The sequence below is a fragment of the Pelecanus crispus genome, chromosome 3 (genome assembly GCF_030463565.1).
Source record: "Pelecanus crispus isolate bPelCri1 chromosome 3, bPelCri1.pri, whole genome shotgun sequence".
Taxonomy (NCBI): Eukaryota; Metazoa; Chordata; class Aves; order Pelecaniformes; family Pelecanidae; genus Pelecanus; species Pelecanus crispus.
The window spans coordinates 63,259,138-63,272,188 of NC_134645.1; the positions used below are offsets into that span (position 1 = coordinate 63,259,138).

Genomic DNA, 13,051 nt, shown 5'->3' on the forward strand with positions numbered 1-13,051 from the left:
ATTAATATAACGGTTTCCTGTGAGGAGTTCTGACCAGGCTAGAGAGCCACGACACTGCTAGTTTTGGACTGATGTGAGATTCTGTGCTGCTCTCCACCTTTCCCCCCACACTGTAAACTTCTTAGGGCTTCAATTTAAGTCATAACTCGTGATGCGCTTGATCTCTGTAGGTTAAACTGAAAAGTTTAAGGGAGGAAAAAGAATTTGTTTGCTTATTACTTGAAGAAGTGCAGGAAAATGCATGCTGAACGTGAGTGACCAGCCCTTCACAAGTTTTCAAAAGGTACCTGGTTTCTGGAAGACACATTGCTGACGTCAGCCCCAGTTATCTTGCAGTTATTGCCATTGCCATTGGAATTATTCCTTAGCTTTTGTGTTGTTGCTGCTGGGGTAATGTCATTATTTCACAGTGACTGTGTTGCTGCTGTCTGTATGCTTTCTGTCCTTTTACAGAACTTTCTTCTTTTACACACCCTCTTTCTGTCTCCCCTTTTCCGTCAGTAACCCCAAGTATTTTGAAGGCCATGTCAGAGCGTCAGTTTGAATTCACAAGCTTCAAGCGTGTTCGTGTTGCCACGGGGACCTGGAACGTGAACGGAGGGAAGCAGTTTAGAAGCAACATCCTTGGTACCAGCGAGCTGACAGACTGGCTGCTGGATTCTCCCAAGCTCTCTGGAGTTTCTGAATTTCAGGGTAAGACTTCACAGTCAAAATGTGTAAGCGATATTTGCTGGCATCTCTAGGGACAGTGAGTTGGGACACAGATTTGACCAGCTGTTCTTTTCAAAGGCAGTGCATCTTGGAGCGCATTTTCGCATTTTTGGAGCGCATGAGTGAGTTCTCAGGGGTGTATTCAGCCCCGTGTAGGCTTGTGCTGCCTCCTGTCAGCAGTGGAATGGTGTGTGTGAAGAGCTCCTGACAGTCAGAGTAATTCATGGGTCTGTGCTAGGTGACTCTGCTTTGAACCTTCAGCAGGTCAGAATTCAGAGGTCTCTTTCACACCATCATGGGGTGTATCTGCCTATTCTGCATCCCATATTTTGTTTTCTTCTTCAATATCTCTGTCCTTTGTTCTTCATTGTGAGTGGGAGCTATGTGCTTAGGCGTCCTCCGAATGTCTCCTTGATCTTTATCTGGAGCTAAACTTACCTGTACAATCTGGACTCCAAGATTGTCTGGAAATGTTACTATGAAAACCTTCAGACAAAAAGAGTTATTACATTTGTTGAAGGCAATTTCCTTTCTTTAGCAGCATAGAAAACTCTTGTGCTTGTGGCTTGCTTAAGTTGGCTGCTTAATTTCTTATTTACGGAACAAGGTCAGGTACTGTAATTGATTTACAGATTTTATTAAGGAAAATGAAAAGCATCTGTTCTGTCATTTCAAAGTTGAGTGGTTGCAAAACTATGGCAAAACCTGTGCTTTTATTGTTACAGTGGAACACTTAGCTTCCTGCAGGCATCACAGGGATATTCCTGTGCCTAACCTTCAAGCTCAGGAATTCATTCCTCAAATCCTTGGCCACTTACATGAGTTGTGTCCTTTGAACCCTTAGTGCTTGAGTTCATGGATATGTGATTAGGAGCAGACAGCTGTACTCTGAGCAGCTTGGGTGGGTGATTGGTCCAGTCTGTTTCAGAAACAGTTTAGATGTGTTAGTTCATGACTATGCCCCTGATACCAAAATTTGTTGAGAGCCTGTCATGTGCTAGCCTTGCCAAGTCTTCCCCTGAGAAAACTGGAGGATTAGGACTAAGTGGTACAGACAGCCACAATGTGATAGGTCTAAGTAGCTTCTAGAAGGGGGCTGAGTTATGTGAATGGACAGAGCTAGGGTATGACTATGCAGAAGTCTGTGTTCGTGGTAATGTAGTGCAGTGCCTACACCAATGGGTAAGTGTTCAAAGACAAATGTCCAAAATTATTAATGGGAAAGGCACATATGACAGTGGCTGTCATGTTAAGCCAGTAAATGAGGCTAGCTGTCGTGTGCTAGTTTCACCCTTATGTCCATAGAGAGTTGCTGCATCTCCATGCTTATTTTCTGAGGCAGGTCTGATTTAGGTTCCTATGGTTGTCTACTATTTAGGTCTTCATGTTAAATTAAGTTACTTTTACCTTGGTGTTATGACAGTTTCAAAAATAATAAAATCCCTTTAGGCAGTGGACAGACCTGATAGGTCAACAGATATGCATCCCACTATTTTATGAGAGCATTGGATCTTTGGTGTTATACCAGGTTAATATCTACAGGCCTGGGCCAGGGAAGGGAGAGTCACTGTGTTCTAGAGTGACCTAACCTAACCTTAAGTTAGACTCAGAAGAAAGAAGATAAGAAGAAACTTCAAAGACTTCCTTAAATGAGTAGATAAATTTACTAAAGACATTGAGAGGGAAGGGACATACTGGTGTGTGGACAGTAAGTTCAGTTACATAGCAATCAGTGTCAAAAAAGAAAAGGAAAAGGAAAAGCATGGGTAAAATGACAAGTGGGTGAAAGATGGTGGGTAGTGAGATGCTGTGGCTTTAGTGATGAGTGGGGTGAGGGAGAGAGAACATTGAATATTTTCTCATCTTAGCACTGCTACAATATAATGCTCTGTTCTGAACTGCTTCTTGCAAGAGAGATGGAGACCAACTGGTGGGAGAAAAGCAGGAAAAAATTTCAGAGGAACTGCAGGGGTTGTTTAGTGAGATTAGATTAAAGAAGCTATGAATATGTATAGCTTGGCAGGGGATACACAAGATAGAACTACAGGAATGATCTCTGACAGAAATTAGAAAACAAGTCATTAGAAGAAAAAACAAAATAGTAACTCTTATATGACTTTTTCCTCTTGCCAACAGATGATGAGAACTGCCCTCCTGACATATTTGCAGTGGGATTTGAAGAGATGGTTGAATTAAGTGCAGGGAATATTGTGAATGCCAGGTAGGTTAAAAAAAATCAAAATAACAGAAAAACCCCAAAGCTCACAACCAAAAAGCCCCCAAAAAAAGAGCACTGTCTTCCCCAAAAGGAACCAGCCAAACAAAAGCCTCCAGAGTTGTGCTTTGTATGGTCAGGTGTATAGAATACTTCCTTCCAAGCCTGTTGCTTGTAATCGTAGCTGGAAATATGTTTTCCATTAACAAATGGCACTGGGATGGTATTGAAAGTGCTGTTTCTCTGTGAACTTCTGTACAGTAGAATGCACTGTGTTTTCTAAGTCTCTTAAGTCTTTGTGTTGGCAGAGAAGGATTCTGGTGGTTGACTTTGATTTAATGCTTGTCCTTAAACCCCTGTCCAACGTTGGAAAAATGTACTCAGTGACTACAGACATAATTAGCATTCATGTGGGAATTCTAAAATGAACGAAATATCTCTGTGGCTAATTGTATTTGTGAAAATTACGGCTAGAGGAGTTAAAGGCAAAGCCTGAGATTGGCTTGTCAGCATGTACAGTAGGCTGTGGTGTATACCCGTCCTTTTGAATCTGAAGGAGGAATAGGTATAGAACCCTGAAGATAATGTTACCCATGCTGATTCATCAGGCTGACCAGTTAGTTGTCTGTTTTGGGAATGACAAGTTACAGCAGTGCTTAACATGGCTGCTGGGCTGGCAGTATAGCTGCATGTATTAGTTGACTTTGGAGATAAGAAAACGCTAGTTCTGCAGAAGTGAAGGTATATGCACCCACCCACAAGCCTTCAGCTAAGAACAGCCAACAGCTGTGGGTAGCCAGTCATCTCCCAGTCAGAGAAGATCTCCTCTTCACTGTGAGCACAAGAGATCTTACAAGTCATGAGATCGACACAGATTTTTGTTTTTATGGTTATGATTACTACAGTCAGCTTCCAGTTACCCCCAGTGAATGGGGATATCAAACGTCATGTCAGCATGGATCTTTCTAAGCATAGTGGACAAAATCCCTCTCACGTCCAGAAGCAGGATAACTATATTTGTGTGCTGTGCCTGGGCTCACTGACCCTGCTAACTCTGGGCTGGCTCACAAGGAGGTATTATCTGTCTCTGCCATGCATCCTACAGCACTTCCAGTTCTGGAGCCAGCATGTGTACAGCCTAATGGATGTTTGTAAACCTAAGGCACGGTTAATCTGCTCATTTGATTGACTGTATGTGGTTTGTTTTGATTCCATTAAATGATTTTATGTTTGTTCCAGTACAACAAATAGAAAAATGTGGGGAGAGCAGCTTCAAAAAGCTATTTCCAGGACTCATCGCTACATTCAGCTGACATCAGCACAGCTTGTTGGTGTTTGTCTTTTCATCTTTGTACGACCCTATCATGTCCCCTTCATCAGGTAAAAAACGAAACCAAAACAAAACCCCAACCTGTGTCTTCAGTAACATCTGCTGTTGGAGTATGGCCAGAGAGGGTGAGAGTGATTTTTCAGCTTGGTGGGAATTATGCAAACCTGGATTCTGGTCTCTACTCAGTGTGGGAGACACACATGTTTCCAGGCAGCAGTAGTCTGGAGTCCATCCTCCTGGCTAGCACAAAGGACAGGCAGCTCAAATATCTTCCTCCAGGTCAGCTGCAAAGCCGGGCATGCATGCTCCAGGTGGGCAGTCAGGGTGTAGCACCTTGTTTGGGTGCTGTTGTTCTGGAAAAGGAATGACCTGAGCTAGTAAGTCTGAGAGTGTTTGGAGCACCAAGTGAAGGCAAGTGCCTGCCTCTGCCGAAGGGCAGGTTTTACTTTCTAACCCTGTCCTTAGTGTTTCCATATGGAAACGGCTGGTTCCAGGCCTGAAACGAATGGTGGAAAAGGTGGAAAGGGAGGTGGGGAAAAGAGAGCCCATTTTGCCCCCTGACATTTTACAGAATTGAGAGCTATAAGGGCCCATTAAGTGTTTGTCTCTCCTAGATGTTGCAAGCACCAGAACTATGTGCCTAGTCAGCAGGGTGCAGAGCTGTGTGTCCTCAGCTCACTAGCATCCATGTCCCTGGAGACTGATCAAACTCCTCTTGCCCCTAGAAGATTCTCATTTTTATTAAAGAGGAAAGATAAGAGTACCAAGCCACAGGGATTTCTGCATTGAAATGCCTTTGCCGTGAGCAAGAATTATGCAGGCTAAGTGTGAATGGGTAGGAAATGAGTAATTAGCCCAAACTATCTTTGGGCATCACTCTGTCCTTAAAGTCTAGAGTGACCCAAACAGCGCTCTCTACTCCATGTTAAGGGCACTGATTGGCCACCACATTTTGTGATTAAAATATCAAAAGCTGCCTCCTTCTTCCTTCTGGTCTCATACCTACTGAGAAGATGAGTGCAGAGCTTGTGCAACATCAAGTGCTCTAGGCTAGGCAGAGTAATGCAATCCAGGTAACCCTGATGGTCTTGCATTGCTGGCTTCCCAGTAATTTTTCTTCAACATGATTTTTAAAAAGTACATATTTTTGGTGATACGAAGCAATCCAGAAGAGAAGTGTTTCTGTCAGTTTTTGACTTTTCACCTGGCTTACAAGAAATTTGAGTAATCCAGCAGGAGATGCATGGTTTAAATGGAGATCAGAAGCAGAACAGCACAGTGGCTCTGTTGCAGCTGTCAAACGCCTAGGAATTGTATGTAGCCCTTTGAAACTCAAGAGAAAAAGGGAAGAGTTTGATTTTAGTGACCAAGTTTCATCATTTAATGCTAATGTACTGCTACTTGTTATGTGAGCATAATCAAACCTGACCTGTATGCTTGTGTAGTTTTTCCCATGTCTAGAAAAGGAAAACAAAAATGATCAGAAGTGCAAAAAAAGGCTTCTGTGCTTACAGAGACTATAAAGAGATTAGGACAGAAGTTAGAGAATAGAGAAATGAAATGAGAGAATAGCTGAAGCTTTTACAGCAGTGAAAGGATTGATGAAATACAAGCAGTTGAATGTACAGTGGGTTATCTAAACATAACCTTTGCCATGAATGCAAGTCAGATAAATATCAGTGAGCAGTTGGGTAGGCAGGCAGCAGGAAGGGAGAACTTAGAGTGAAAAGACTGAACACATGTTTCTTTTGGAGCGCTTGAAACGCATCTTTTCATAGAAAACATTGATGGTCCTCTTTTGCCTCCCTGAGGGTGTCTTTTCTGGAGGTTTTCTGCAGTCAGGAAAAGCGAGGAAAATAAACAGGGGAAAAAAGATAGAAAAGATGGGGGGTGGGGAAGAGAGAGGAAAACGAAGAGGAGGTGAGAAAGAGAGCCTGTAACATCTTGCATTACTGAGATCATGAATGCTTGACAATAACTCACATAAGACTTAGTGGTTTTCCCCCTGCCCCTTGCTTAAAGCCAGTAATATTCTAGTCCAGATCTGCTTGACTTCTGTCTGGAAAGTAAAATGTTCTCCCTGGGAAGGACTTGCGTGGTGCTGGGGTTGGTTACAACAATGATCTCATCATTTACTTATCTGATCAGACAGGCATGCTTTATTCTCAGAGTAGACTGGCTATCTGGGAGAAATTATCCTGTGAGCAGGTGGTCTGCTCTGCCAAGCAAGTCATCTTTCTGTAGTAAAGTATATACTAATCATGACATTGAAATACTATGTAATTAACAACATAGAGGACCTAAGCAATTTGCCATCAGTACAGAACTCATTTTAGGAGTTAGGTATAAATAGTTGTATCTAATAATCACTGATTTTATTGCAGCTGATTTAAAAAATTATGGGTTATGATCTGTTGCTCTTTAATTGATTGAAAAATCCAGCAACAACTGCGAAGTTGGGTTCAACACATAGTAACACTAATTAAATTGTTAACTGTCTGAAAAAACAGATTCCCATATGTTCAAAAGTAAAAGGAAACATAATAGTAAATTTAGTTATTGTCACTATTTTAAAGATCGTGGTAAGGGTAAACTTGAAAAGTATATTCTGTAGAAATTCCCAGTATTTCAGAAATAATGTCTTGCAGGTCTGTTTGGAAGGGAAAAGAAGAGGAGGAAAATACTTTCAAATAGTCTTATTTCTATACTATTGTATTATACTTAATTTGAAACACAAGTACATGAACATCAAGAAACTAAAAGGTGCGCCTAATAGCAGCAAGCTTTCTGGAGGGGAGAAGACATAGCATTATAAACTGGCTTTTCCTTTATGTTGCAGTCAAAGCTAATTGAATGTTTGTCCCTGCAGCCCTTTACTCTCTTCTCTTTTGATTTTTTTTTTTTTTTTTTTTTTTTTAAATACAGGGATGTAGCAATAGACACCGTGAAGACAGGAATGGGAGGTAAAGCTGGAAATAAAGGAGCAGTGAGCATTCGTTTTCAGTTCTATAGTACCAGTTTCTGCTTTATATGTAGTCACTTAACTGCTGGGCAGACTCAGGTGAAAGAGAGGAATGAAGATTATAAAGAAATCACACAGAAACTCAGCTTCCCAATGGTAAGTGCAGGTGTGTATGTATGCTGAAAACACTGGAGACAAAGGCTGTATCTTTACAGCTGGTTTCAGGCTGTCTTTGATGACAGGTTGTCAAAGAAGTCATCTCAGTGCCATGGAGAGTGGGCATAAAAGAAAACGGTAAAGAAAATGTTAAAAAAAAAAAAAATAGAAAAGGAAGCATGTTTCACAGGAGACCAGACACCACCCAATATAGCACTTGCTTTACAAAAGTTCTACGCCTTTCAAAAAATACAGTTGCTGCAGTGCTTGAAAAGTCCTTGCCTTCGAACAGTTTTCAAGTTGATCTTTCAGAGCGGTGCAACTTAACCAACAAATCTGTAAGGCCTCATGTATAGGTGACTGGTGTTAGAGCTGGAGAGCAGGATAGTGATAGCTCTTGCAGGCAGTAGTTGGTAAGGGTTCCTAAAAGACCATTCCTGTCACTCAGTATATCAGAGCTTTAGCTGCCCCTGCTTGGGTACAAGGTATCAGTTCCTGGTCACTGATAGGGTACTTTCTGTTTCCTTCATTTTGTCCTCATGAATGTGTTGCTGTCAAGGAACTGCTGGCTTTTCTCAGAGTGTGGCAAGTAGGCACTATTGGTGTGTATGAATAACTTTTCCCCTAAATCGTGTCAAATCAATCACCCTAGTGTTTTATTTCACACTTGTCTCCTCAGTACAGTAGATAACCCATGGGATTTGTAGCAGTGCTTCTTTGCTTCCCTTAATGTTCGTTGCTTTAATTTCCACAATGCTTTCTTTCTCAGACCTCTCTGGAGAGGTCCTAAACCACGGAGGGAATAGACCAGTTTGTATATTCTGGTTAGTCAGCAAAAAATGGCATTTAGGTTGCAAAACATAAAATTTTAACTCCCTGTTTTTTGCAAGGTTTAGAGGCTTGGCCCATGCAGCATATCAATCAGCTTTTTTATGTAAGAACTAATACTGACAGTCTGAACGTCCTGCATAGAATATCTGTTCCAAATGGCCATAAAGTTGCGCGTATGGTAGTTTTCCCTTCTAATACCTCATTAACTATTTTATGTCCTTTACATTTACAATAGCTAAATGTACCTTGTGTGTATAATGCATATAAAGAGTGCCCTCTAGTGCTGTGACAGCCACAGTTCTGGAACATTTCCTTTATGAATCTCTGGGTTTTAGAGGTTTATAGCTTAACTGAAAAAAAAAAAAAAAAAAAAAAAAAAGACTGGTTAGAGGATAGGATGTTAAACTTAGAATTGGAGTGAATTTTCATTGACATTTTATTTCAATGCATTTACAAAACGATAACATGCATGTAAGATCAAATTTAGAGCTTGTTCTTACTCAGGACCTTTGTTGCTGAATGAGCCTTGGTACCAGAAGCACATTTTGTGTTATATTTAGAGTATGTAAATATATGTTTGTGAAATGTGTTAGGGAAATAAACATATATTTTAATTCTCATGATAGCCAAATTGTGAATATAAAGCTGGTGTCCCAGCTTAGACATACCTTCAGGAAACAGGGGTCAGAGTCTGACACCCCTGTTTACAAAATTCAGCTCAGCAGGATGCAGAAGATAGTGAAGGAACCATTCCATTTTAGCACAAGATGGATTTTAACAAATAGAATGTGGCAAGTAGGTCTGGTATTTAGTAATTCAGAGAGACTGAGTTGTACGTTTCAGTGCATTTAAAAGGGGTTTTCATAAATGTGATTTAACATTAAGAGTATTCTGTACCTCTAAACTAGGGACGGAGTGTGTTCTCACATGACTACGTCTTCTGGTGTGGTGATTTTAACTATCGCATTGATCTAACATATGAGGAAGTCTTCTATTTTCTCAAACGTCAAGATTGGAAGACACTTTTGGAATTTGATCAACTGCAACAGCAAAAATCCAGTGGAAAAGTAAGGCAGTGTTTCTCATTTTCTTGAATACTTGCATGTTGGCTTGGTCTAATTCCTTGAGAGAGTGAAAAAGTTGCATTTTCAGACCCTTGTTTGTAGTACATGAATGTAGTAATTTGTTTAAAAATCAGATTGTTGTTTTTTTGCAAGGAAGTTGATACATCACAATGGCACCTACCTCATCTGTAACTTAATCAAAGAGATTGTATTTCTTTTCATAGATTTTTAAAGACTTCCATGAAGGGACTATTAATTTTGGACCAACATATAAATATGACGTTGGCTCAGAGGCTTATGATACAAGTGATAAGTGCAGAACCCCAGCTTGGACTGACAGAGTGCTTTGGTGGAGAAAGAAACTGCCTTTTGAAAAAACAGGTGTGTAGGATCTGTCCTCCTCCTTTATCTGAAAGTTGTTTTAGATTTCATCCAGAACCCACGTAAGGGGATTTAATCTAGTGAACGGTGAGGAAGGGAGTTAGTGAGTTCAGGGATGAGAGCTGTCTTTAGATATGTCCTGTAGGCTTAGTCAAATTGCAGTGGCTTTACTCAAGCAGATGTTCTTTCAGCTTCACTGGAATAACTGGCAGAGATAGAGAGCCCTTTCTTCTTGCACGTGTGAACAAAGGCTTCTTGCTACAGGTTGAAAAGGTGCTGGGAGCTCGCTGAGGAATTGAAAACAATCCAGCTGTAGGAATCTAGAAATCAATTCTGTTGCTTTTCAACAGAATCATTAGTCCACATAAAATTCCCATGTTACAACAGCTAGATTGTTATAACTGTTGTCCTCAGTAGGCGTATAAACACTTTTCTGTAATTTCTTCTGCCTTGGTAGTTCTTAGGAATATTTCTGCTAGTTTCTGGAATTGGAGGAGATTTCATTAATTAGTGCTTATAAAGTACTTTGAGATCATGAGTGGCCAGCACAACAGAAGGGCTGTTTTCACTTGTTATTCAAATGTTACAATAACAAAATAAAAAGTATTTCTTTGCGTATCCAGGGACAGTTTTCATAGCCATTCTCTCAGTTTCCGGTACATCTGTCTCCCAATGTTTATAAAATCTGAACAAATTCATATTAAAAGTGTAATTGCTGGAGAAGTAATTTGGTTTGTGCCTGCAGATGTGATTTTTCACATGCCTGGGAACTACTGCTTGGAATCCAAGACATACCATGAGTACACTAAGTGTAAAAACTACAAAGCAGAACTAGGCCAATCAGAGGGTACATGTCAATGTGATACAGAGTTATTGACTCTTATTTAAGGTATGAAAAATAAAGTAAAATGAGGAGCTAAAACCATTGATAGAGATGTAACCTGGGAAAGAAAAACTGCGTAAGACATAATAAGGAAGTTATAACAGCCCTTTCATGCTGGCTCTTTTCATTTTAGGAGAAAGAAAACCCTTCAGTATTTTCAATGCATATTCCTTATTTTGCATGGCAAGGCTTGCCCCTGGGAGGACTTTTGTTGATGGAGTACATACAGAACGTAGGACCTATCTAGCTGGTCTGCAAGAGCTGAGTTAGGTTCCTTTCTTTAGAGCTTGTAGGCCTCCCACAGCTAGCTCATGTGGGTATATAGCTGATGCCATGTCTGTTCACTCACCTTCCCAGCCCTGCAAAGCTTTTCTAATTAGTTCGCTGCCAGAGTTCCTCTCCTTTACTGCTGGTGGCAAGGCTCTTCTGCCTCTTGGCTCTAATTCTTTTGCCTTGCTTCTTTTTGCTGCTGTAGGCTAGAGGACTATTTGCCTTCTGAGAAGAAAGTGTAGCCCCAGTGCAAGTGATTAGGTGAAACGCTATATTCCATATTAACTCATTTTCAACTCCACGGAAAAGTGATAGAGTTAGCCATTAGCCCAAACAGTGACCTAAAAACTTTCCTGTTATTGACAGCAATATAATACCTCACTCTAGCATAATGTCTAGAGCACTTTCTGTCACCTTAATGCATTGCAAAAGAAGTATTTGGAGGTTGGATTTGCATGGGTTTGCCTTCTCCCATCTCTTGTGTATTATTTCTCAAATCCCTATGTATTATTCAGATTTGCAGTGTATTCTGCAAGTACAGTGTCTGTTTCTGTGCTCAATAATGGGGCAGGAGGAAAATACTAATATGACTCTGTCAACCCAGATTGTACAGGTAATTGATTGGGTGACAGTCAGGTTAACCATTTTGCAGGTGTCTTATTCTAGTGATCAGCTGTCTGTTGCACTCCGTGTCCTTTCTGTATTTTTTTTTCCTAGTCCCTAACTTGTAAATCTTTTAGGATACAAGCTCTTCTTTGAATGGTATATACAAGAACAAAAAAAAACCCACCTCCCACTACTAGGGTCTGTGAAGTGCATCCTAATAAAATAGCTTTTAACTGTTAGTAAACCTAGCTTTGAGTGAGTTTGAAATCATGTTTTGTGCTTCATAGCTGGAGAGATCAATCTTCTAGACAGCGATCTGAATGCTGACTCTAAAGTCAGGCACACCTGGACCCCTGGAGCCTTGATGTACTATGGGAGAGCGGAGCTGCAAGCATCTGACCACAGGTAAAGTCGTAAGCAAATAATCAGAGAAAGGGTTGCTAGGTTAGAATGAGTCATACTGAGTTACACCTTCAGAGTGAGGGACTGAGTCTGATAGTAACAGGAATTACACGCTTATTCTGCATTCAGTATCTGTTTGGTGGGTTTTTTTCCCCTCGTGGTGGGTTTTATACGAGGGTCGCAAGTATCTACGGTCCTGTATTGATTTTTTTTGCACTGTGATCTCAGCAAGGGTTGGATAAGTTGCAGCAACAATTATAGAAAACTGAGGGCTTTCTGTTGCTTGGGTTTGAAACGCTCCAATACCAAAACAAGCTGCTCTAATGGACTCCCACTCAGCTTGCTGTGGGAGAGGAGGAAGTTGGGACTGTGTGACCTGAAGAGGCGTAAGCCACGTACATAGGGCCAAGTGTGACCTCTTCAGAGTAGTGAAGTGTTGGGCTTCTGGGCTTCCCTTAGAAAAGAAGATGGGAGGAGATAAAAACAAAGACCAATGCCTCTCGTTGGTCCATATCACTAAATTCTCTTTAGGCATATGAATGACCTTTCTTTGTTAAACTTATCACAGCTTCACTTCCCTGAAACAAATTCTGTCATAAATACACCTTGAAAGCTCCCTTGCACAAAGAATAATCTTTGTCTCACCCCTTGCATGCCCTGTGGAAATGCCACAATATTGTTCCTCATAGCAGCACTCAGTGGTCCACAGTAGCTGGCTCTGTGCTTCTCATGGCGCTCTTGCACGCGAGGACTGTTCTGTATTCCTCCAGCAATGGAGGAACATGCCTCTTGCAATCAATTTCTCTGTGTCAAGGCTTTGACATTGCTGCGTTCTGCAAAGCACAGTGGAACTGCTGCACGCATTGTACAGGACCCTGAGGATGCAATCTGTGAAACATGGCTGTTGTACATTGGTTTTCTATTTCCGCAAACTTGACTGCAAAAACTGCTTTTTAATTACAGTCAGCAGGTTTGCTTTCCCAAGGTTTGTGCTGGAAAAAGGGCTTAGCTATATCTTTGTGACATATGGAAATGCATTATGATTCACTGTGCTTATAGAAATAGTTAACGCTTCCTATACATTTTTTCCCCTTTACTATTCCTTTCTAGCTCTGCTGTTGTTGCTTTCATATGTTCTGGTAATGCGTATTCCAGAGCCTGCTCTATTGCAAGTAGGAGGCAGCAATTTTGACACGGTTAGAAGAGCAGCCATCCCAGTTACTGCTTTGTGTGTATGTGC

At 41.0% G+C, this 13,051-nt stretch overlaps 1 protein-coding gene across 1 annotated transcript in view; it reads left to right on the forward strand.

Moving 5' to 3' along the window:
* The window catches only part of SYNJ2 (synaptojanin 2), a 70,805-nt gene that overhangs the window by 44,769 nt on the left and 12,985 nt on the right, over positions 1-13,051 (forward strand). Inside the window, exons 12-18 of the mRNA XM_075707269.1 lie at positions 502-693; positions 2,848-2,932; positions 4,166-4,306; positions 7,182-7,374; positions 9,114-9,272; positions 9,494-9,650; positions 11,697-11,814. Coding sequence (XP_075563384.1) covers positions 502-693; positions 2,848-2,932; positions 4,166-4,306; positions 7,182-7,374; positions 9,114-9,272; positions 9,494-9,650; positions 11,697-11,814 — 1,045 coding nt within the window. The remainder of the gene's footprint in view (positions 1-501; positions 694-2,847; positions 2,933-4,165; positions 4,307-7,181; positions 7,375-9,113; positions 9,273-9,493; positions 9,651-11,696; positions 11,815-13,051) is intronic.